This window comes from Vulpes lagopus, chromosome 10, assembly GCF_018345385.1.
Source record: "Vulpes lagopus strain Blue_001 chromosome 10, ASM1834538v1, whole genome shotgun sequence".
NCBI lineage: Eukaryota > Metazoa > Chordata > Mammalia > Carnivora > Canidae > Vulpes > Vulpes lagopus.
The window spans coordinates 65,792,239-65,817,147 of record NC_054833.1 but is presented as its reverse complement, the minus strand read 5'-3'; the positions used below and the strand labels follow the sequence as shown (position 1 = coordinate 65,817,147).

General features: G+C 41.0%; 1 protein-coding gene across 1 annotated transcript; it reads right to left on the bottom strand.

Moving 5' to 3' along the window:
• Positions 1-4,432: 4,432 nt before the first annotated feature.
• ZNF287 (zinc finger protein 287) lies at positions 4,433-23,264 on the bottom strand. The gene is given in 8 exon segments (XM_041772582.1): positions 4,433-8,553; positions 17,991-18,077; positions 18,556-18,682; positions 20,686-20,726; positions 20,729-20,785; positions 21,423-22,022; positions 22,126-22,227; positions 23,016-23,264. Coding segments are annotated over 6 exon segments (2,283 nt in total). The 5' UTR covers positions 21,826-22,022; positions 22,126-22,227; positions 23,016-23,264; the 3' UTR covers positions 4,433-6,985.
• Positions 23,265-24,909: the final 1,645 nt, after the last annotated feature.

Genomic DNA, 24,909 nt, shown 5'->3' with positions numbered 1-24,909 from the left:
CCGGAGGACGCTCCTCATTATTTTGCCTGGTGTTGGGCTAAGGCAGTAGACCTCACCCCCCAGCCCAAGGTGTAGACACAGTTGGCTGACTTGTTCTGTAGGCTCAGGAAATATTTCAGGCCTTGTGGTCTCTGTGTTTCACAACTTTGTGGCTGTAGCAGGAAAGCAGCTAAAGACCATACTAAATGCATGTGGTGGTGTTCCAATGAAACTGTTGACTCTGAAATTTGAATTTCATGTATCAGGAAATATTTTTTCCGACCATTTAAATGCAATGTGTTCTACTCCAGTGTCCGATATGAATGAATATAGTATCCCAGGTGTAGTTTTTTAAAGATTTTGTTTATTCATGAGAGACAGAGAGAGGCAGAGGGAGAAGCAGGCGGAGCCTGATAGAGTCAATCCCAGGACCCCAGGGTCACGATCTGAACCGAAGGCCGACGCTCAACCATTGAGCCACCCAGGCGCCCCTCAGGTGTAAGCTTTAATCAGTGTACAGTGGAGTGAGATTATTACTTTTCAACTTCTGGGTATAGATCAGATTTAGAATGACCTGAGACTTTTCTTCAGGAAAAGACCTCTAAACAACTTGGAACAGGAACTTTATTTGGATCTTTCTGTCTTCTCTATGGGTAAGCCACAAAGGCCCCCAAATTTTTGGTGGGAGATTTCCAGTCTTCTGCACTGGGAAGGACAATTATCAGAGAAGCGATATGCCAAGGGCCCTGAGCATCCCTCCAGTTCCTGCTGGGTATGCCAAGAATGCAGTCTTCATTGTCTCTACCTGGGCCATTTCTCAGCCTTGTGTGTATAGCAAGCAAATATGCAGGGTGGGGGCACGTTTGCTCACAATTCACTGTAAAGGTAGTGATTCCCCCAGGCTTTCCTATAACAGTCCACTGTTGGCTGCTGGAATCCAGGGCCCACCTGTGTCACCCTCTTGCAATTTGGGGTGGGCGTGCAAGTCAAGAATAATTGGCTTAGATGTGAAGTCTGGCTGCTTTTGCCAGGAGTAAGAAAGTGCTTTGTCTGTGACCCAGGAGTCTCATGTCTTCTGCGTCTATGAAATAATGACAGGCTAGTTTATCAACCCCTGCGAGGTAAAATCCCAGGGCCTTTAAAGTCCTGGACATGTATTTTTCTGAGAATGGAATCTTCTTGATTGTTGTGCAGAAATTCCTGCAGTTGCACTCATTTACTGAGGGGCCTATTTACCATGTGCAAGGTGCTGTACTTGGTATAGGAGACACAGAAATGAGTATAATAGTCTCTCCTTTGTTAGGAGCATATTCTCTAGAAGGAAAGATGGCCATTCTTCTGAAGGTCTTAACTTTTATTTTTTAAACTAAGCTCTACTCACGATGTGGGGTTCAAACTCGCAACTCTGAGATTAAGAGCTACATGCTCTCCCAACTGAACCACCCACATACCCCTACTCAGTATTCTTGTTTCTCTAACTTCCCAATCTAAATCCTTAGCGAGTCCTATACTCTACCTTCAAAACACACTCAGCATCAGGTCATTTCTCACCACCTCTGCTGCAACAACTATTTCTCCTCCGAATCTCTGTAATAGCTTCCTGCTTCTGCCCTTGTTGTATTTTAGAATCACCTGGGGAACTGAAGAAATACTGATACCCAGTCTCCATCCCAAGTGAAATAAATCCACATCCCTTGCGGTGAGGCCCCAGCATTGGTAATTTTAAAAGCTCCCAGGTTCATTCCAATGTGCAGCTGAGAGTGAGATCCTCTGCTGTTGACAATGAGAAGACACTAGGGTTTCAAGCAGATGGTGACCTCGTTGAATGCACTACTCCACCTGTAGAGCTATGGTGGCCTTAAATGTTTTCACAGGACTTCAGCAAAAGTGTTGGAAGATACATTGAAAGGGGTGAGATTGGGGCAGGGTGAACACTTACTCGTTATGAAATGATCTTAACAAGAGTTGATTAAAAGCCTGAAATGAGGTAGTGGCAGTGGGGATCAAGGAGAGATGGAACTGGAATATATGGCAATAGGCTGTAACTACAGGTAAAGAACAACGCAGCTTCTAACCTTCCTGCAGTTACTGTGAATTAAAAAAAAAAAAAGATTTTGGGGTGAAAGTTGTTTTAGATTAAACCCCCGAAGGTACTTCTGAGTTACTTCCAGGCAAGAACATTGACTAACCTGGTTCTGAAACTTGGGAAAGATCTGGGTGGGAGACCAAAATTGAAATGGGAGTAGAGAGGAGTGCATTCTTTGTTGGGCTATTCTCATTTTTAAAATGTCAATTTAAGAAACTGTATAGGAAGGGAGACAAAAACAAACTTCCAATGCTCTAATCTCAACAAAATATGTAATTTTATAAAATCATAGGTACATACTGTTTGTGCTCTGAATTTCCATTAGCATTAATCTTACAGGAAGAATTCAACTAAGTGCCAGAACCATGTGTTCCAACTCTTATTGTCACTGTATGACTATAGGACCTCAGGCAAGACACTTTCAGCATCATGGGTATCACTTTCCCCATCCATCCAGAGGACTCAGTGTTGCTTGCAAGCTCACACATATATTTATACATATCACTATAGTGCACATGCTCGCCAATTGTAATGGCTATAGTGTTCTAAGGGGCTAATAATTGTAGTGAAATATAGAGCCATGAAGAGAATAACAGAAATAGAGGACTAAGTACATTTACAGGCACATGCAAGTGAATCGATACCAGAAGATATAGTTGAAGAATGAAATCTAACACTCTTAAAGCTGTGAAAACCAAAAAAAAAAAAAAAAAAAAAAAAAAAAAAAAGCTGTGAAAACCAAATAAACGTTTAGCAAGAAAAACAAGCACGTAGATTTGCATGAAACAGATCCTCAGGATTCAAAGCTAGATCTTACCAGAAACCTGCTTTGAAGAATGTGATGGGAAAGATGAGATTAGCTTATAAATATGTAAATTATCAGGACATATAACAGTTAAAACATACTAGGTATATTTTAAGTTGCTGTCTTAACTGCTAATTAACCAGAGAACTGACAAGCTCCCTTAAAATCTGCTGGCCTTGGCACAAGACCTCATGTGGTTACACTTGATGCCTTCTAGTATACAAACACTTCCGTCCTCTCCAATTTAGCTGTATGCTTCCCAGTTTGTCCCAGTATGTAATTACATCTCTACGATTATTGTGTAAGTGATGAAATGGGTACAAAGAGTTGCCTTTATGAGAACTTAAGTTGGAAAGACTAAAAGGTTACTTGCTAATGACATCCCAGAAGCAAGGAGCATGCCTAGTGCCCAGATCTTGGTTTCTAAATATTTGCCTATTTAGTCAAAGATTGAGAAATGGCTCACTCATTCCATATCCAGGGCATTGAACCCAAGTTATGTCATGTCACAAGAAATGAAGTCCCTAAAGACTAGAGGAGGAATGCCAGAGGATGAAAGGGCTACTTGAAGGGCTCCAACTGGCCAAGTTTGGGACAATTTGAGCAACAGAGACAATGGCCATAATTGATTTTGAATACATGGAATCACTTGTCATCAGTGCCAACTCCTTACTCTGAAAATTGGTAAGGAAAGGAAGATTTTAAGTATGACTTTACCTCTAGTGCATTCCCAGCTGATGACAGAAAGCTCTGTCCTACAGAATTATGCATCAGTAAACACAGAAAGAAAGAAAATTGCCATTTTGCAAATCTTAGAATATGTGCTGCCAAAGCAAGCACACTATTTTGCAAATCTTAATGAAATAACTGGTTCAGGGAATGGTCATCCTCACTGGATATTAAAACTACCACATGACAGACTGTTGGTAAACAGGTTATCCGTATGCTGCCAAAGTAGCAGTCCACAGATGAACCACTACAGGAAAAACATTATCTTCACATTGGGAAGACAGGGTGGTTACCATGTCACCTGAGTGATCAGGTTTCACATCACTGATAGTCAACCAAATGTTAATCAGACTTTTGATGTGATGCAACAGGAAACACACCTGTAAAGTGTTAATGTTAAACATGCTGAGCCTGAATCCAGTCAACGTTTTGGCCCTAAATCCTAGTTTACAGAAAACCACAGGGGGTCACAGGAACCAGATAAACCACATATAAACAATCAGTTAAATCTTGAATGTGAGACATTCTACAACTGACCTGCTATATTTAAAAGAAAAAGGTTCTGGAGAAAATCAGAAGTGGGAGACACCTTGATAGATGAAACAGATATAACAAGTAAACAATGTGTGAAATGTGACCGCATCAACAGGGAAAGTTTAAACAGGAAGCATTAGATATTTGAAAATTACTATTCATTTTTTGAGGTATGTAATGGAATGTGGTTATGTGAAATTCTGTCCTTATTTTTACGAGATGCTGAAGTATTGGATGAAATGTCATGTCTAACTTTCCAACTGTTCATTAAAAAATGTTAACATTTTAAAGCTAGGTGGCAGATATACAGTTTGTTTTATTAACTTTTCTGTATATTTCAACACCTTTGTAGTAAGAAAGTTGTGGAAATTAAGACTGCTAAAAAAAACTTGGATTACAAGTGGCTCAGACAACTGTAAAAGTGGGAAAAGTACAAAAAGATCTAGGATTCTCCATTCTTCTGGTATTTTATAAGGGTATCAATTGCCTCAGTGGATCAATGGAAGACTTTATAAATGCATTATTTACATAAAACTCACAAAGGCAGGAAATACAAATTAAAGCAAAGGTGCTATGGACTATAATACTCCACACATTCATGCCAGGATGGAAAACAGAAGTGGTGTGTTAGGTATGAAGTGGCATTATAAATAAAAGTCGTATCTTAAATACAATGGTTATTTTCTAACATGGTAACTATGGCATAAGCATAACTTGAGTATTATGCAACCTGAAGACAATCTACACTTTGTGAAGAAAGATTCCATGACATCAGGGTTAGCTGGTGTGAGGCTAAGGGAAAGCAATAACTTGAAGAAAACACTTAACAAGAAAGCCTTGAAGATGCTAGCACCCCAGGTCTTTCCTTCGGCACGTGTTTGTAGGATGTCCTTATCAACAGTAACATCCAAATGAAACTGCATGGTCTCAATACATGCTTAAATTTATATTTACGGCACCAGAATTTGTATCAATTTTTCTTCATCCAGCTCAGGAAAACTTCCTGTGCAGAGACGTCTGTCCCGTGATCTCTTTAGGATATTCCCCACTGTTAAGATGTAGAATTCTGATTCTTCAATTTTAAGTAGTTCCTATTACCCAATAAATAACAGTATTTAACATTTCTGTGCACATACGTACAAAAAAAGAATTTAAATTCAACCAGCTTCACTCTGTATATGTTAATTCTTCCTTATTACTCAGTTCTAACTTACCTACTCATTAATTCAACAAACATATATTTGACCACTTTCCATACGCAAGGCACTGAAGAAACAAATTGAGCAGAATGAAATCTCAGCTCTCAGAATACAGTCTTATATTCTGGTAGTGGAATGCTGTGGATATGAAATTTATAGTATTTTACCTAGAAATAGGTAAAATTTGCATTTCTGCCAGTTTTCCTTTTATGTTTAGGACCCCCCACAAACTTAGTTATTATTATTGCAACAATGATAGTTTCTGCATCAGTGCTTTTCCCAATAAATTTGTTTTCTGACATTTTAAAAGCAATTCCCAGTTATACTTATATGTATGAAAAAGTACTAATTCCAATTATTCCTTTTTAAAATCAGTCATTTCATCTTTAGTTTCTTCTTAATAGGCTGGATTTTGTCTTATTCCATTAGCTGCTCTTACTTTTTTAAGTAAACCAGGTTAACAGCTCATGCTCTAAGTTACCTGTGCATTCTTTCTTCCCTGCTAAGTATTCACCCTTTTCTCCCTGACCCTCTTTCTGTAGTGCACTTAAATCTACCTTCTATTACTTATCTTTTCCTCACACTTTGTAAGTAGCTGCTTTCACTACTTCTTTGTCTTGGGATGGGGGGTCATATTCAGCAACCCATTTTAGTAGGCTTATGTTCATTCTGTGACATGTCCTTTGTCATCTTTCACTTTAGAAAGCTTTCTGTTGCTTAAAATAGCTGTTTTGTTTTGTTTTGAACACAATAAGCCCTGAAAGGATCCAATTAGGAAGTTTGGGCCTTGAGCACAGTAGGCACTCAAGAAATGTGTCTCAACAGAAATGGGCTTTCTGTGGTAAAACAGCCAAAGGGGAACCTTAAGGAATGAATTTAGGAATCAGGTGAAAAAAATGGGAATTTTATTCTTGTTTTTCCTTCAGGACAGATGTCAAAACCTAGTGAAACTAAGGCTAATAGGTTTTAAAGATGAATTTAAGGTTGGATGTTTAAGTTTTGCCTGTTTAACTAAATTTGTACAAATGTCTAAGGATTATATATACATTAGTTTATCCTAACAGATCAACTTCCCTTAAGTTCTTCCTTGAATATTTCAATATTTAAAGGAAAATGTGACTAAATGGTTGTCACATAAAAATTAAAATACTTTCGACTATATATATTTTGCAAAACTACTGGCTCCCCATGGCAGTTATGGCATAATAGGAAAAGGGAAGGGAACCCTTTATATATTTAAGGCTTCAAAGCTGGGAAGAAATAAAGGTCTGAAAGCAGCTTCTTCAATTATCCCAAGATCACTCACTAGTGTGAAATCCCTACTTGATGGAAGCTTCCCCAAGTTACATTCACAAGGTCTCATTAAGAAGTACGTGAAATACACTAAGAGTTGATGAGTTACAGATTTTTGAGTACTCTTACTGGGTTTCTTTCTGGAACTAAACTGATATCAAATAAAGGTTAAGAAGTGAATAAATTTTTCTCTTCAAATTTCACATTAAATTTAAATAGCTTATATCCACATTACTAATTCTGACACTTCTGCTGAAGGACATCTAATATATATTGCACTTCTCTTCGGTTTCTTTTGAATGTTTTAACAAAGTACAAAATAAAATTTGGATGAATTGAAAAACCTAAACCGAAGTCTCATTAATTATGATGTTTGGCACCTGTATGAACACGCTGATGCTGAATGAGGTTCGTACTCTGGGTGAAGGTTTTACCACAGATACGGCAGGCGTAGGGCTTCTCTCCCGTGTGAATTCTCTGGTGTTGAATAAGGCATGTTCTCTGGCTAAAATCTTTATCACATTCATTACATTTATAGGGTCTTTCTCCAGTATGAGTTCTCTGATGTTGATTTAGTGATGAGGAATAAATAAAAGCTTTTCCACATTCGTTACACTTATACGGCTTCTCTCCAGTATGAATCCTTTGATGTTGAGTAAGATTGGCACCCTGTCTATACGCCTTCCCACATATATTGCATTTGAAGGGTTTTTCTCCATTATGAATCCTTTGATGTTGAGTAAGGTGTACACTCTGGCTGAAGGCTTTCCCACACACACTGCATTTGTATGGTTTCTCCCCAGTATGTGTTCTATGATGTTGAGTAAGGTTTGCACTCTGGCTGAAGGCTTTTCCACATATTTTACATATATAGGATTTCTCTCCAGTGTGAGTAGTCTGGTGTTGAATAAGAGTTGAGGAATGAGCAAAGGCTTTTCCACATTCATTACACTTATAACACTTTTCTCCAGAATGAATTCTCTGATGTCGAATAAGGTAAGTACTCTGACTAAACACTTTCCAACACTCATTGCATTTATATGGTTTCTTTCCAGTATGTATTTTTTGATGTTGAAGAAGGTGTGTACTCTGGCTGAAGGTCTTTCCACATTCGTTGCATATATAAGGTTTTTCACCAGTATGAACTCTCTGATGATTAATCAACGATGAACTGTGGCTGAAGGTTTTACCACATTCCAAGCATTTATATGGTTTCTCTCCAGTATGGGTCCTTTGATGTATAGTAAGATGTGCACGCTGACTAAAGTCTTTTCCACAGTCATCACACTTATAGGGTTTCTCTCCAGTATGAATTCTCTGATGTATAGTAAGGTGTGCACGCTGGCTGAAGGCTTTACCACACTGGTGGCATTCATATGGTTTCTCCCCAGTATGCATTCTCTGATGTGCAATAAGGGATGAGATATGCCTAAACTCTTTCCCACATTCTTCACATTCATGAGATTTTTCTTTGGCATGGGTACTTTGGTGTTTCACAAAGGATGGGTTTTTCCTAAACTTTTTCCCACACACATTACATTTATAAGGCTTCTCTCCAGGATATATCTTTCTATGTACAATACCATAGGAGACATGATTGAAGGTTGCCCTGCCTTCATCATACATAGTTTTATTATCTGATTGGGGACCGAACTGAATAACTAGGTTTGAATGCTTTTCAAAATTATTTCTATATATATCATATTTACTAAAACACTCTTCCATAGGGTCATCTTCTTTTGAGATGACTGACTTCAAAGTGAAATTTCTTTCATTAGTGGGTATTTTCCTGAAGGTATCTGCTGCTTGCCTCTCCAATCTTTCATCATAGTCACAGGGTTCTTCCAATTTGATGGTCTGAGTTCCAGTCTTTGTGACTTTAGAAATATTTGTAACTGGAATACACTCTTGGGGTTCTGTTTTCCATTCTGGATTAAAAAGAATATAGAATATAGAAAGTTTTCCTCTATTTGGAGAAAGGAAACTGTCCAAACAGAAACAATATATTGAACACGAATAAAATGCCTAAAAAGACTATGGCTTCAACAACTTTATAACATGGTACTCAAAGTTTGGGAAAAGAGAACACAGGGGCAGAAAACCAGAGGGCAAAACTGTTGAAAAAGGAGAGGCTCCTCACTACTCAACAGGGGCACAGATTAATAAAATAGGCTTGGTCAGGTGACAGCACTAAGAGATGTGAAAACACCGTTGGATAACATGAGAGGACTTCCTGGATTGATTTGTAGAAAGCAGACACTAACTCTCATTGAATCCTTCCAACCTACTCTGCACAATCCACACAGCATTCCGAAAGCAATTTCAAGGACAGCTCTCCATGCCCAAATATTCCTGGTAAATCTCTCACAGTAATAATACTCAAAGTACAGTCCCGAGACCCATGCATAAACACACTATCACCTGAGAATGTGTTAAATTATTGGACAAACTGAATCAGAAACTTTGATGGGAAAAGACCCTGAAGAGCCAAAGGAATGTTGAAAAAGAAAGCCAAAGCTGATGGCATCATAATTCTGGACTTCAAGCTGTTATAAAACTGTAAACATCAAGACAGCACGGTATTGGCACAAAAACAGACGCATAGATCAATGGAATAGAGAATCCAGAAATGGACCCTCAACTCTATGGTCAACTAATCTTTGACAGAGCAGGAAAGAATATCCAACAGAAGAAAGACCATTTCTTCAACAAATGATGTTGGGAAAATTGGACAGCCACATGCAGAAAAATGAAACTGGACCACTTTCTTACACATGCACAAAAATAGACTCAAATCAAAGACCTAAATGTAGAACAGGAATCCACCAAAATCCTAGTGGAGCAAGCAGGCAGCAACCTCATGGACCCTGGCTGCAGCAAATTCTTGTTAGATGTGTCTCCAAAAGCAAGAGAAGCAAAAGCAAAAATAAACTATTGGGATTTCATCAAGATAAAAAGCTTTTGCACAGCAGAGGTAACTGTCGACAAAACCAAAAGACAACTGACAGAATGGGAGAAGATATTTGCAAATGTCTTATCATATAAAGGGCTAGTCTCCAAGATCTGTAAGGAAGGCAGTTAAGCTCACCACTATATCACCAACGCTGCACTCCAAGATCTATAAGGAGTTTATCAAACTTAACACCCAAAAAACAAATAATCCAGTCAAGAAATGGGCAGAAAATATGAACAGACATTTCTCCAAAGAAGACATATAAATGACCAACAGACATAAAAAAATGCTCAACATCACTTGGTATCAGGGAAATATAAATCAAAATCACAATGAGGGATGCCCGGGTAGCCTTCTTCTCCCTCTGCCTGTATCTCTGCCTCTCTGTCTCTCTCATGAATAAATAAAATCTTAAAACAAAACCACAATGAAATACCACCTCACACTAGTCAGAATGGCTAAAAGTAACAAGTCAGGAAATAACAAATGTTGGTGAGGATGCAGAGAAAAGGGAACCCTCTAACACTGCTGGTGGGAATGCAAGCTGGTGTAGCCACTTGTAAAACAATATGGAGGTTCAAGAAGTTAAAAATAGAGCTACCCTAAGACCCAGCAGTTGCACTACTAGGTATTTACCCCAAAGATACAAACAGCGATCCCAAGTGATACCTGCATTCCAATGTTTATAGCAGCAATGTTCACAATAGTCAAACTATGGAAAGAGCTCAGATGTCCATCGACAGATGAATGAATCAAAAAAATGTGGTGTGTATATAAATATACGTACACTATATACGTACACAATGGAGTATTACTTGGCCATCAAAAAATGAATCTTATCATTTTGCAATGACATGGATGGAACCAGAGGATATGCTAAGCAATGTAAGTCAATCAGAGAAAGCATTATCATATGATTTCACTCACATGCAGATTTTAAGAAAACAGGATCATAGGGGAAGGGAGAGAAAAATGAGACAAAATCAGAGAGAGAGAGAGACAAATCATAAGAGACTCTTAACTATAAGAAACAAACCGAGGGTTGCTTGAGGGGAGAAGGGTGAGTGGATGGGGTAACTGGGTGAAGGGCATGAAGGAGGGCATGTGATGTAATGAGCACTGAATGTTGTATACAACTGATGAATCACTGACCTCTATCTCTGAAAATTATAATACACTATATGTTAATTGAATTTAATTAAAATAAGATTAAAAAGAAAAGAAATTTTGGGGGCCCCTGGGTGGCTCAGTCAGGTGCCTGCCTTCAGCTCGGGTCATGATCTCATAGTGCTGGGACTGAGTCCCACGTTGGGCTCCCTGCTTTAGCAGAGGATCTGCTTCTCCCTCTCCCTCTGCTGCTCCCCCTACCTGTGCTCTCTTTCAAATAAATAAATAAAACCCTTTTGTTTTTTTTAAGCAATTTTGGAGATAGGGCTGAGCAATCTGTTCTAGGAAGCCCTCCAGGGGGTTTTGATGCTCACTATAGTTTGAGCACCAGTGGCTTAAAGGAGAAAAGTTTAAAAAGTTCAAAACACTTCCACTTAACATATTCCATCCCCAAATAATCCAGACTTTCCTATCCTGCTGTATCTTCTAACAAGTTACATATTTAACTTAAAATTTAAATTTATCCACATAATTTCAAGCTACTTCCTCAGACCCTTCTATAGGTGCCACACAAATTCCAGATTTAGGCATTCTCTCTCTCTTTTTTAAGATTTTATTTAATTGGGGATGCTTGGATGGTTCAGATCACGTCCCTGGGTCCTCAGATCAAGTCTCACACATCAGGTTCCCCACAGGGAGCCTGCTTCTCCCTCTGCCTATGTCTCTGCCTCTCTCATGAATAAATAAAATCTTAAAAAAAAAAAAAAAGATTTTATTTGAGAGAGAGAGCACAAGCTGAGGGAGGGACAGAGAGGGAGGGAGAAACAGACTCCCTGCTAAGCATGGAGTCAGACACGGGGCTTGATCCCAGGACCCTGAGATCATGACTGAGTGGAAACCAAGAATTGAGTCCTTAACTGACCAAGCCACCCAAACACCCCAGACTTAAGACACTGTCTTAAAATAACTTCTCTACCTATTAAAAAAATATGTTAAGGCTCAGCTCTTGCTTTTCTTTTCTTTTCTTTTTTTAATATTTTTTATTTATTCATGAGAGATACAGAGAGAGAGAGAGAGGCAGAGACACAGGCAGAGGGAGAAGCGGGCTCCATGTAGGGAGCCCGACGTGGGACTCGATCCCAGGTCCCCAGGATCAGGCCCTGGGCCAAAGGCGGTGCTAAACCGCTGAGCCACCCAGGCTGCCCAGCTCTTGCTTTTCTTTCTTAGAATCCTAAAGTACAGAATCATATGAATTTGCCTTTTTGTAGGTCAATATGGCTGAAACATCAGCAGTCTCATGTGATTCAACCTAACAAAATGTTGGGGCCATGACAGCATTGGCCTTACATTAGTACTTCATAACTTTGTGTATTTCCAACTTAGATGCAAACTGAGAATAGAATAGCTTGTGTTTCTTTTCCATTTCCTTCAGAAAATGGCCCAAGACTCTGGATATGGTGGCCACTCAACTGTTAAAACAAATGACAATAATTCATTGTAAAAAGGAGAACCAAATGAAAGCACACAGGTACACATAAAGGTGAATAAACAAACAGAAAAATCCTTGACTTCAAACCTGGCTGCAAAGCAATCAAATATGTATTTATTGATGCCTATTATGTTTCCAGTATGACGGTTTAAAACAAATTTAAATTATAATATCTTTCTTCCTTGAAATTAGGTTGAAAACACAAGACTTTCAAATATTAAGAAAAGTGCTGATAATGAAATATAATCATATATGGAATTTATAATATAGTGAAAATGGTACTGGACAGTTCAGATATTTTCTAAGATGCTGATCTAAGTATAAAAACCTTATATCCATTCCACAGAATCATGTGCAGTCAGTAAAAGTGATAGCTGCCATTTATCAGTAAAGAAATAGAGTAAGGAATAATTGAATAGTGATAACATAAAAATAACTAGGTACATTGATATAAGAAGTTGTGTAGGACATATTACTCGGAATAAATGGTATTTAACATTATATAGAGCAAAATGCCATGATATGCCATAGGTATCATAGATACACATACATAAATAATAATCTAAGGGGTGAAGATTCTGGTAATGGGGGAAGAGAGGGAGACATACATTTCATTTTCCTTCCTTATACTGACTGAATTTACAAATGACTTTTATTACTTTGATTCAGATACAAAAATCAGAGCTGACATTAGAAAATAGTTGGGAGTAATATTAAATGAAAAAAGTAGTCCCATAAAACTAGCATGAAAGTGCACTGGAACTAGACAAGTGGACATTTCTGTTCTGAGAGACTAGACACTAGACATGACCCTGAGATCATGACCGGAGCCAAATGTCATCAAAGTGCTAAGAAGATTATAGATTTTTATTATTTTATTATTATTATTTTTAAAGATTTTACTTATTTATGCATGAGAGACACACACAGAGAGAGAGGCAGAGACACAGGCAGAGGGAGAAGCAGGCTCCATGCAGGGAGCCTGACATGGGACTCGATCCCCAGTCTCCAGGATCAGGCCCTGGGCCAAAGGCAGGCACTAAACCACTGAGCCACTGGGGCTGTCCGAAGATTATAGATTTTTAAAAAATACTTTCTAATTCTCAATATGTTGGCCATATAACTTTTTGCTACTTACTACTAGAAATGTAGTTGCATTTTTTTGTTGTATTATTTTTATATAAAAAAATATTTAAGGGGATCCCTGGGTGGCTCAGCGGTTTTTTTGGCCCAGGGCACGATCCTGGAGTCCCGGGATCAAGTCCCATGTCAGGCTCCCGGCATGGAGCCTGCTTCTCCCTTTGCCTGTGTCTCTGCCTCTCTTTCTCTCTCTCTCTCTCTCTCATAAATAATAAATAAATAAATAAATAAATAAATATTTAAAAAAAAATATTTAAAAACTCTCTCAAACCAAGATCTGTTACTCTCCCCTCCAGAAGAACGAAATGACAATGTTAATGAATTGTATAGGTAGAGGTATGTGCACAAAATGAGGCAGTACCAGAAGCTGAGTTTAATTCTTTTTTTAAAAAAGATTTATTTTTGGGATGCCTCGGTGGCTCAGGGGTTGAGCATCAGCCTTTGGCTTAGGGCATGATCCCAGAGTCCCGGGATCGAGTCCTGCATCAGGCCCCCTGCATGGAGCCTGCTTCTCCCTCTGCCTGTGTCTCTGCCTCTCTCCGTGTCTCTTATGAATAAATAAAATCTCTTTAAAAAATTAAAAGATTTATTTTTTTTGAGAAAGAGAACACTCTCTCGTGAGACCAAGCATATGAAAGCGGGGAGGGGCAGAGGGAGACAGAGAGAGAGAATCTTAAGCAGGCTCTGCACTGAGTGTGGAGCCCAATGCAGGGCTCAATCTCATGACCCTGAGATCATGACCTGAGACAAAAATCAAGAGCTGGATGCTTAACCAACTAAGCCACTCAGATACTCTGTTAATTCTGATTCTATGTAATCATGGCAATTCTATGTATCTATGGCAGTGTACTATATACCTAAAAAGGAAGTCCTAAAGGTATAACGAGCTTAAAATAACAAGTATAAACCTTGACGATGAAGAAATTGCTACAATAAAGACAGATTTTTAAACCAGTTTACTGGTAATTCAAAAATTAGTATTATTAAGCAGTGCTTAAACATATATATTTAACAAAAAAAGGATTAGTTGGAAATATAAGTGTCTACTGGTCAACAGGGCCAAAAAGCGGCACAATACTTCTCATAGATGAAATCAGTATCGACTCAGCTACTCAAAAAAAGCTTTACTTGGGGTGTGGGGGGTGGGGGTGAGGATGATTTGAGTTGAACCTAAAGGAATGGCTAGGTTCTTTCTTTTTTTTTTTTTTTTTAAAGATTTTATTTACTTATTCATGAGAGACACAAAGGCAGATATATATATATATATAGAGAGAGAGAGAGAGAGAGGGAGAGAAACAGAGACACAGGCAGAGGGAGAAGCAGGCTCCATGCAGGGAGCCTGATATGGGACTGGATCCCAGGATTCTGGGATCATTTCCTGAGCGGAAGGCAGATGCCCAACCGTTGAACCACCCAGGCATCCCCCACCCCCCTTTTAAGATTTATTTATTTATTAATTAGAGACACTGACAGAGAGAGACTGAGACACAGGCAGAGGGAGAAGCAGGCTCCTTGCAAGGAGCCCGATGTGGGACTCGATCCTGGACCCCAGGATCATGCCCTGAGCGAAACGCAGATACTCAACTGCTGAGCCACCCAGGAGTCCCTGGCTAGGTCCTAAATAAAGAACTAGAAAAGTTCCGAGACAGGAATGGCCATTGAGGACCAATACTACTATTCTATGTGTGAATTATCAAAGTTTCCACTTCCTGAAATATGATTAATTAGATATCCTGCTCAAGATTTGGCTTATTACGTATCTCTAAGCTGGTAAGAAAGGAAAATCTTCAGAGGCCAAAAATCAAGCAAAAGCAGGAAGACAGGAAGTCTCCAGCAGGACCTGATTGAGATAGCTCCTCATTCTGGTTAATGACCTTAATGACCTTCCACTTCCACTTTGAGGGTGCAAGGGGTCCAGGGGCCAGAAAGCAGAGCCTGGTGCTCTAACAGGGAAGTGAGGCTGACAAGACTCCTCAGCTTAGAGGATTATCATCTGCTTTAGGGACTGTTTAAAAAAACACAACAAGGGTAGCCCTGGTGGTGCAGTGGTTTAGCGCCGCCTGCAACCCAGGGCGTGATCCTGGAGACCCTGGATCGAGTCCCACGTCAGGGTCTCTGCATGGAGCCTGTCCCTCTGCCTGTGTCTCTGCCTCTCTCTCTCTGTCTCTATGAATAAATAAATAAAATCTTTAAGAAAAAAGAAAAACACAACAAAACCTAAAAAAAATCTCACTTCTATAGAAGGCAAAAAGGAACTTGTCTTTCTCAGTCTTGATGCTCTTTAGAGGCAGAATATTCTCCCCCTACGATATGTAACCATAAAATGCCCCCTCTTGCGGACAACAGCCCCAATGCCTGTTGCCCAAATGATCTAAAAAACTACTCAGGGTCAAATTAAAGTAGTCCCAGACTGGCAGTGCCTTTCAGAAGCCTATCCTGACATTAGTCCAGGCTCTTGTCCGTTATATCATGGATGTTTCTTCAGTGTTTAGAGTGCGCCAAAATCATTCCACAGAGAATTTACTGTGCTGTAGATACAGTCTGTGCTACAGGTACATATAAGTCATTCTGCTATAAATTATTAAAAGAATTAAAGAACAAGCTTTTCAAGTAGTATTACCCAAACTTGGGACAACTGAGCATGAAAACAAGCAAACAAAACAAAACTGAATTAATGGACTAATAACACTGAATTTTGAAAAATTCCATTGGTCCATAGTGACATGTTCACATAAGACATGAGGTTGGAGGGATCCCTAGGTGGCTCAGCGGTTTGGTGCCTGCATTCCGGCCAGGATGTGATCCTGGAATCTCCAGGATCGAGTCCCACACATCAGGCTCCCTGCATGGAGCCTGCTTCTCCCTCTGCCTGTGTCTAAAAATAAAATAAAATAGCACCAGGGAATGGAATAGTCAGGTGGCCTCATCACTTATTGATTATAAAGACAAAAACGCACCTTTAAAATGGAGAGATCTGGTCAATAGCACCTCAACTAAAATGAGTTTCACCAACGATGAGATGAAGGGCAATGGAGAGTACACACCTGTGATGTTTTATGGTAAACCTATTTCATCTGGATCTAAACACACGGAAACAATCAGGCAAATCTAGATTGTGGGTCATTCTGAAAAAACCTGGCCTGGATCCTTCAGAAAATGTCAGAAGGAAAGAAGAATGGAAGGAGAAAAAGGAAAGACAAGAGGCTGAGGAACAGTTCTAGATTAAAAGGGGCTAAAGAACCAGGATAAGCAGCATAGGATCCCTGACTGGAGAGAAAAATATCTATGTAGAATATTTGGGGACAGTGGGGAAATCTGAGTATTTGACTATACATCAGATGATGTTACTGTATAAATGTTAAAAATATTTGGGGTGAGACAAGGATGTGCCAAATTGGAAGAATGGTCATGGTCTTAGGAGAGAACGGGCAGAAATATTTAGGGGTGAGACGTCACAATCCCTGCAACTAACTTTCAAATGGTTCAGACAAAAACAAAGTGTGTGTGCACGTGTGTAAAGAGATAAAGCAAAGGGGTGCCTGAGTGGCTCAGTCAGTTAAGCATCTGACTCTTGATTTCAGCTGAGGTCATCATCCCAGGGTTGGTGAGATGGAGCCCTGTGTCAGGCTCCAAGCTTAGTGGGGAGTCTGCTTCAGATACTCTCTCTCCCTCTGCCCTCCCTTCTCCCAAAAAGAGATAAAACAAAGGTGACTAAATGATGGTAGCTGGTGGTTCCAGGTGAAAATTATATAGGCGTTCAATGTACCGATTCTCTAACTTTTCTATATGTTTGAAGTTCTTTTTTTTTTTTTTATGTTTGAAGTTCTTGTGGAGGAAAGAAGAAAGGAATGCGAATAATCAAAAAGTCCATCAATAGGAAACATATTCAATAAATAATCTGATACACAATAAAATGTGATGCAGATATTAAAAAAAGAGAACAAGGAAGGTCTTTATAATCTTGTTTGGAACATCTCTCAAGATATGTTTTTAAGTCTTACATTAGGGGTAGAGATTACTTAAGGAGGAAAAAACATTTTTTCCCCCAAATGATATAAAGAAAGCACCCCAAATATAGGATTTTTTGGGAAAAACATCTTTATATCAGCTTTATATGCAAACAAAACACTCAAACAGAAACAACTAGAAATAAGCACCAGTGGTTAGGTGCTGGGAGATACAGGAACTGGGTGAATGCACTATACAGTAAGAGAACATTTTTGAACCTTTTGAAGATTTTTTTTTTTTAATTAGAAAATAAAAGAATGAGTTAGAGAAGTGGAGATTGGAGGCTGGAAACTAGAGAAGTGGTTTGTTGGTAAATAGAATAAAAGAAACCAACAAAGAAGAAGGTATAAAACTTAAAATTTTAGAGACATTTATGCATGCTTAAAAAAGGAGGAGGGGGCCATGGCACAGTGAAAGCCCCTGTCAAAGCTGGGGATGGGACCCAGGGCTCACAGAGAAGGATAAGATGAGACACAGAGGAAAAGGTGGAACAATGGTGTTTGGGAACTCTTCCTGAAGGTGGCCTCTGTTAAGGAAGCAACGCCAGTTCAGTGTTCCTGACAAGCACGGTGTCTATGTGGAGAATGACTTGGCCATATTTAGAAAATATTATCTCACTGCTCTTACACTCCTAAGTGCAAACAATCTCATGACAGTTATTCTCTCACCTGGACTAGGGCCTTCTAAGATTTCTTTTATCACCATCCATGGTTCTTCCAGTATGGGAATCACAGTTGGTCGGTACACTGTAAGTCCTGTTTAGGAGAAATATAAAGAGTTTTATCCTGGAGATAAACAGTTGTTCAAATTTTATCGCCTGACTTCTACCTATCTGTGAGGACAGACTTCTATGGGAAAACAATGGTTCGTGGACATTATCTAGTGGGAGAATAGGTCAGTCCTTCTCAGAACTAGGATAAAAATTTCCTGCTACTCTGGAAATATGCACAAAGAGATCATGGCAGAAGGTGATCACAGGAAAAGTAGGGAGTGGGCAAGGTGCAGTGTTGTGTGGAAGCCCTGGGAAACTGTGCATCAGTTTTCAGTGATCTTTCACTTAGAAACCTTTTATTTGGGAAAATGGAGAACGCAACATTTCTATGCCCAAATGTGAGGAGTACACTCACACCTCCCAGGCCCCATTCTTAGCAAAGTGCTTCAGAGGCTACCATAACAACAGAGGAGAGGAAGATGGAAGGTATGCTGGCAGGAGACGATGCAGAGGACACTTACCCAGAGAAACCATGTTCCAGTAGTTCTGTAATGTCACAGTCTTGTACAATTCCTTCTGTACAGGACGCATTATCTCCCAGTCCTCCTGGGTGATATCCACAGCCACATCTCTGAATGTCATTGATTCCTGAAACATCAAACATAACTTGGTTCAAGAACTGGTAGGAGGGTAGTGACAACATCAGAACCCCAGGTACATGTGTGGTGGTGGTGGGGAATCAGAATCTTGAGTTTTTGTGGTAAGACCTTAATGGTTATATAGTTAAAACTAGTTAAAACCCTCACCCAAGTTATGGGTGAATTGTCCTACAGGAAGTCTGAAAATACAGAATTTATAATTGCTTTTTCAGCTGATACAAGTGTATTAGTGGCTTCGTCTTAAAGAAGAGATTCATACAGATGACATAGTTGAATGGCTGTGCTTTTCAAGCTTTGCCTTAAGAATTCATGTGTTATCATTTGAAATTTTAAGATATATTTGTGTGCTCTATGATGAAATGCAGAGCCCTTCCTTCCTTTTTAGCACTTTTTTTTTTTTTTAAGATTTTATTTATTTATTCATGAGAGATACACAGAGAGAGAGACAGAGACAGAAGCAGACTCCATGCAGGGAGCCCGACGCAGGACTTGATCCCGGGACTCTAGGATCACTCCCTGAGCCAAAGGCAAAGGCCCTAACCGCCAAACCACCCAGGCGTCCCTTCCTTCCTTTTTAAAATAAAATTGGGACCGAAACCACGCTGATGAACTGTTAGACTTTTCGATACATTTCAGTCTGGTAAGGTTAGTATGTCTCTTTGCTCCTTTTCTTGCCTTTGTTTAAAAAAAAGAAATAAACATTCCTCTTACATATTTTTCAAATAAACTAAGTTCCTTAAAAAAATTGTATTGGGTTTTCAAGTTATATTGTTTATAATTTAGGGAGAATAGACAATTTTACAACATTCAAGGCTTTAGTATAATACATGACATGGATGTACCGCAGAATTTATATTATTTTTAGTCCTAGATGTCTTATATTTTGGGGGTCAGGAAAACTGCATGGAACCTTTTATTGCATTTTACCATTTGTCTGACTTTATTTTTTTAAAGATTATTTATTTATTTGAGAGGGAGAACATAAGTAGGGAGTAAGGGCACAGGGAGAGGGAGAAGCAGAATCTGTGTTGAGCAGGGAGCCTGATGTGGGGCTCAAATCCCAGGACCCTGAGATCACGACCTGAGCTAAACGCAGATGCCTAACTGACTGGGCACTCCCATTTTCCTGATTTTAATGTATAGGTAAGAAAGTGCTTCTCTTCTTTTTTTTAAAAAAGTAAGCTCTATGTCCAACAGAAGGCTTAAACTCATGACCATGAGATAAGAGTCACATGCTCTACCAAATTGAGCCAGCTACCCCTGAAAATGATTAATTTTCATGTCATTTTCTGTAGTAATCACCTTACTCATATTTTCTACTACTGTTCCCCAGTTTTTCCCTGGATTTTCTTAGGGTTTTCAGCTAAACAATCATATCACCAATGAATATTAATTTTATTCTACCCATCTCAGATGTATATTTTTATCTGAGAGATGAAAGTAAAACTTTCTCTTAAGCTGGCCTGATAGAACACTATCAACACACCACCACACAACATGTGGCCTTTAATCATTTGTTAATGAGAAAACTAATTTTATCAACTATTGCTTTTTGATGGTTTCCTGTAATCCAGGCTAACCACAAATCTCATAATGTTTAATCCTTACAATCTAAGAGGTAAATTCTATTTATTAGAGTTTAATAATTCAGGCGAAGTGTGGTCAATTATCTTTGCCCCAAATCATAGGTTCAGAATCAGGCACCAAACCTGATTCATCTGGCTCTTGAGGTCAATCCCTTAACCTCTCTGCAATGCTGCTGCCTTAAAATCAGTGAGGAAGGGTCTATTGGGGGAAGGCAATGGAAGCCTATTTCCTATAAAGGGCAGTCACTTACCTTAACGGGCCAACATGGATTTAAAGACAGAAACTGATGAAGTCCTAGATTGGGCTTTTGGGGATGCAGAAGTTTTAGGGCCAGGACATAAAACGTCCCTCACACAAATACCTCCAAGAAGCCATTTTAAAATCACAGAAGAAACTAACACTTACTTTGGTCACCAAGTCATTTAACCACCCTGCCTGGAAAGCAGGTCTCCTTTGGGGTCTTCCTCTTGGGTCTCTTGGGGAAGGGCAGAGTTCTGAGTAGCAGCTAGGGAAGGGAGACCATGATGATTAGTCCTGTTTGAATAGCCAAGGAAACTCTTCACCAAATAGATGCCTACACTCTCCTATAGTGAGGAATGAGAAAGAAACCAAAAATAGCACCCCTACTTCAAAGAACCAAAGTGAAGGACCAATGACTTATCCTAAGATATCTGTGTAGGCCTCAAAGATAAGTCTGTTCTGGGACTGCTAAGGATACGTACAAATTCCCCATTTTCTACTAAATCTTCATGTGATGTCAATTTTGGATGTTGTCTCCTAATAAAGAAACATTCTCTGGACTCTCTTCTACCTTCTTGGAAGCATGTTATTGTAACATCCAATTCAAAAAGGAAATGATTTATTGACAGAATGGTTCAAACCTCTGCAGGTGAAATTCCTGAGGGCTCACACGGGGGTAACTGGATTGTAGTCTGGTCACTGTTTTAGGGCACTAGGTAATGTGTGTTTGGTCTCAAGCAGTCTGGAAGGAGCACAGCATGCACGATGGGGTTCTTGTTAAAGCCTGTTCTCACTCACTGTCCTTTGCTCTCCCCAATTTCTTTAAAGGGCTGCTCTGTGGTATGCTGGTTGTCTTCTCTAACCACCCAGGATTCCTCCCCTTGCTGCCCTACAATTCTCACCTTCCTCTTCTAGAATCTGAGTCAAATCCTCCACCAGAGTCACCACTTCCTCACTGCTCTCTGGGTACTGGGACTTCACCCAAGTCCTAACCTCCCCAGGCAGGATGGTCAGGAACTGCTCCAGCACCAGCAGATCCAGGATTTGCTCCTTTGAGTGAATCTCAGGTCTCAGCCATTTAAGGCAAAGTTCTCGGAGTTGATTCAATGCCTTTCGAGGACCAGCTAGGTCTGGATATGGAAAATTCCTAAAATTCTGTCGACAGGTCTCAGTGTCACGCAAGATTCTTGACGCAAGGGTTTCCTTCTCAACATTGTGGGGTCCACTCTGAGCCTTGTCTGGCTTCCACATTAGAAGGACTTGGGAGCGTGAAGAATTGGTCATCCTCCTGCAAGAGGCTAACATGGCTACAGAAGGAGAGTCAATCTGGCAATATCCTTTAGATCTCCAGTAGTGAGCCAGCTGCTTGAAGTCTCATGCTAGAGCCACAAAGACATTATATCAAGGGCTGCTGCAGTCAGGGGCACAAGAGGAGCAAGGTAGAGTTAGCAGCCGCAGTTACAAATTCTGAGCCCAGAACTTGCAGGGATGGTTAAGAGACTCTGAAACACAAAAACAGACCATAAAGTCAAGAATTCTGATACTCTCTGCTATACACAAAGAGAAACAGCTTATTCAGTGTGTACAGATAAACATAGACTTTACCTTGGTCTTCCTCTCCTACATCCTCAGACTTGTGAGATACATGCAATCTGTTGGGGACAGGGATTGGGACTGCCATCAAAAGGTAGTAATAGAAGCAAAGACCTGAATCATGAGCAAAACAACAGATCAAACTTCTAACTTGTTGAAAAAGAAATCAATCTTTTATGGGGGTGGGGAGGGGAGCTTCAGTATTTTTCTGATGTTACAGAAGCTATTCAAGGACTGACTCAGTAACAAGAGTGAACCTATTAGGTACTTAGAACAAACTGGGTGTAGAATCTTTCTTTTTTTCTTTTTTTTTTGAGAATCTTTCTTAATCAAGCGCTCAAGGTTCCCAGGGAAACTGTCAAGGAAAAAAGGGCGAGCCATTTACCTCCTTTGCATATTAATGCCAACCTATTCTAGCTTTTCACTATCTGAGGGCTGGAGAGACAAGCCGGTTGTACTAGAAAAAAGTAGACGAGGCTGATGATTTGAAGCCCTCTTAAATGCTTCCATGCAGACAATTCTTTATGAATAAATGTGAAACCAAGATTCCCGAAGAAAAGCTTAGAACAGGCCAGACCCGGCGACCTGACACCACCTGTCCCCAGGTTCCAGCTCCGAGCCGGGCTCAAGCTCAGCCGTGTAACCAAAGCCAACTGTTTAGCAGGCCCTGCAGAGGAGATGCGCCGGCCTCGCCCGCCGCCTCCCCTTCCCGGTCCGGTGTCCCTCGCTCTTCAGTCGGAGGGTCTCGGCCGGCGGGGGAGTGGGGACCCGGCCGCCACAGCAGCCTGCCCCGTGCTCGCCTTCTCAGCAGGCCGCGGGCGCGGACGGCCGCACGGGCACGGGCTGGGGCTCCGGCCGGGGACCGCGCGGACACTCGCCCCCGGCGCCCTCGACATCGTTACCTGTCGCCGGGAGCCGGCGGACGCGCACCCGGAGCGGCCCGAGAGGCCCGGGGCACGCAACAATGGCGGCGGGGGCGCGGGCGCCTGCGTGGCGAGCTCAGCCCCGCGCCGCACAGGGGCCTCTGGCTCCGCCACTTCCCTAGCCCGGGAAGCACGACGTGTCTCGGCCGGGAGCCGCACCTTCCAGCCGGGTCCTGAGGAGCCTGGTCCGGAACGCACCGCGCCTCGGCTCCGCCGCGACCTCGCCTCAGCGCCACTGCGCATGTGCGCAAGGGGAACGCTGCGCGCCCGCCCAGCCAATGGGAAGCCGCGTCCCGGCCCCCCTCCCGCCGAGCCTCATTCCTAGGACCTGTCTCCATGGTAACCTCCTCCACCCATCACTGCGACTTGCTCGTTAGCCTGCAAGGTTCTAAGGGAACTTTAAAGTTTCCCCGGCCAGAGGCAGGTCTGGTGGATGACCTGGAGGTCGGGGAGCTACTGGCATCTCGGGGAGGGGGATGCGGATTGGGGGGCGGTTAACGCTCCGCCTAATTAACCAGAGAAAACCTGGGGCCAGAGTTCTAGAGGAAGGAGTGGCAGGGAAGATGCGGGCCCAGAGGCTGAACAACCCAAAGTGCGTTTTGCGGCTTTACTGTACATACACATCCACTACGAAAGGTTCTGAGTCCCTCCCTCAGGAATCTGATTCTGACTGGAAAAAGGGATGACATCCGATAGCACGCTGTTTACAGGGATACAACTGACCCACATAAAACACTTGAAAATAAAAGGAAAGAACAACATTCTAGGCGCTCCTGTTATCTACTGCTGTGTTGGCAAACCACCCAAAACTTAATGGTCTTAAAGAACAACCACTGTATTATGCTCCTGGATTTTGTGGGTCAGGAATCTGGAAGGGGAACAGTGGGCATGGTTCTTAATTTGCTCCATTGTGTCTGGGGGCTCAGTTTAGATGATTTGAGGGCAGGGAGGGCCCATTTCCAAGATGACCTGCTCACGCACATGTCTTGTGGGTGGGCTGAGATGGCTTAAGGATGAGCTCAGCTTGGATTTTAGCAGAGGGGCCTTTTCCACGTGAGGGACTCAGGCCAGTTGGACTTCTCACACGGCATCTCTGGGGCTTCAAGAGCAGATATTCTAGTGAATAGGAAAGAAGCTTCGAGGGGTGGTGGAAGGGGAGGAGGACGGGGGGTGGGGGTGACTGGGTGACGGGCACTGAGGCGGACACTTGACGCGATGAGCACTGGGTGTTTTTCTGTATGTTGGTAAATTGAACACCAATAAAAATTAATTTATAAATAAAAAAAAAGGAAAGAAGCTTCGTGGCTCATGACATAGCTTTGGAAGTCACAATGCATCATGCCATCATACATTTGATCAAAGCACTCACAAGTCTGTGCAGAATCAAGGTGAGGCAAATGTTGACTCTCTTTCTTGATGGGAGGGGTGTCATAGTCTTAATATTACTACAATAGGCAAATTTGAACAAGAATAAATTGGGCAGTGTGAAGGTCTTTGATGTGTCCACGTGGCTAGGCAATAGTGTCCTGCCATTCAGTGAAGCATGAATTTAGGTGTTGCTGGGAAGGTATTTTCTAGATATGGTTAAAGTGCATAAGCTCAGTTGAATTAAGTTGGGAAGATTAATCCTAGATAACTTGGGTGGGCCTGATTAAATCGGTTGAAAGTCCTTAAGAACAGAATCAAGGCTTCTCTGATGAAGAAGAAACTGTGAACAAAGCTTCCAGCCTGCTTCCTGACAGATTGCCCTATGGATTTTGATCATGCCTCGTCAGCCCTCACCATTAAGCCAATTCCTTGTAAAAAATTTTTTTTAAGATTTTTTTTTTTATTCATGAGAGACATATATAGAGAGAGGCAGAGACACAGGCAG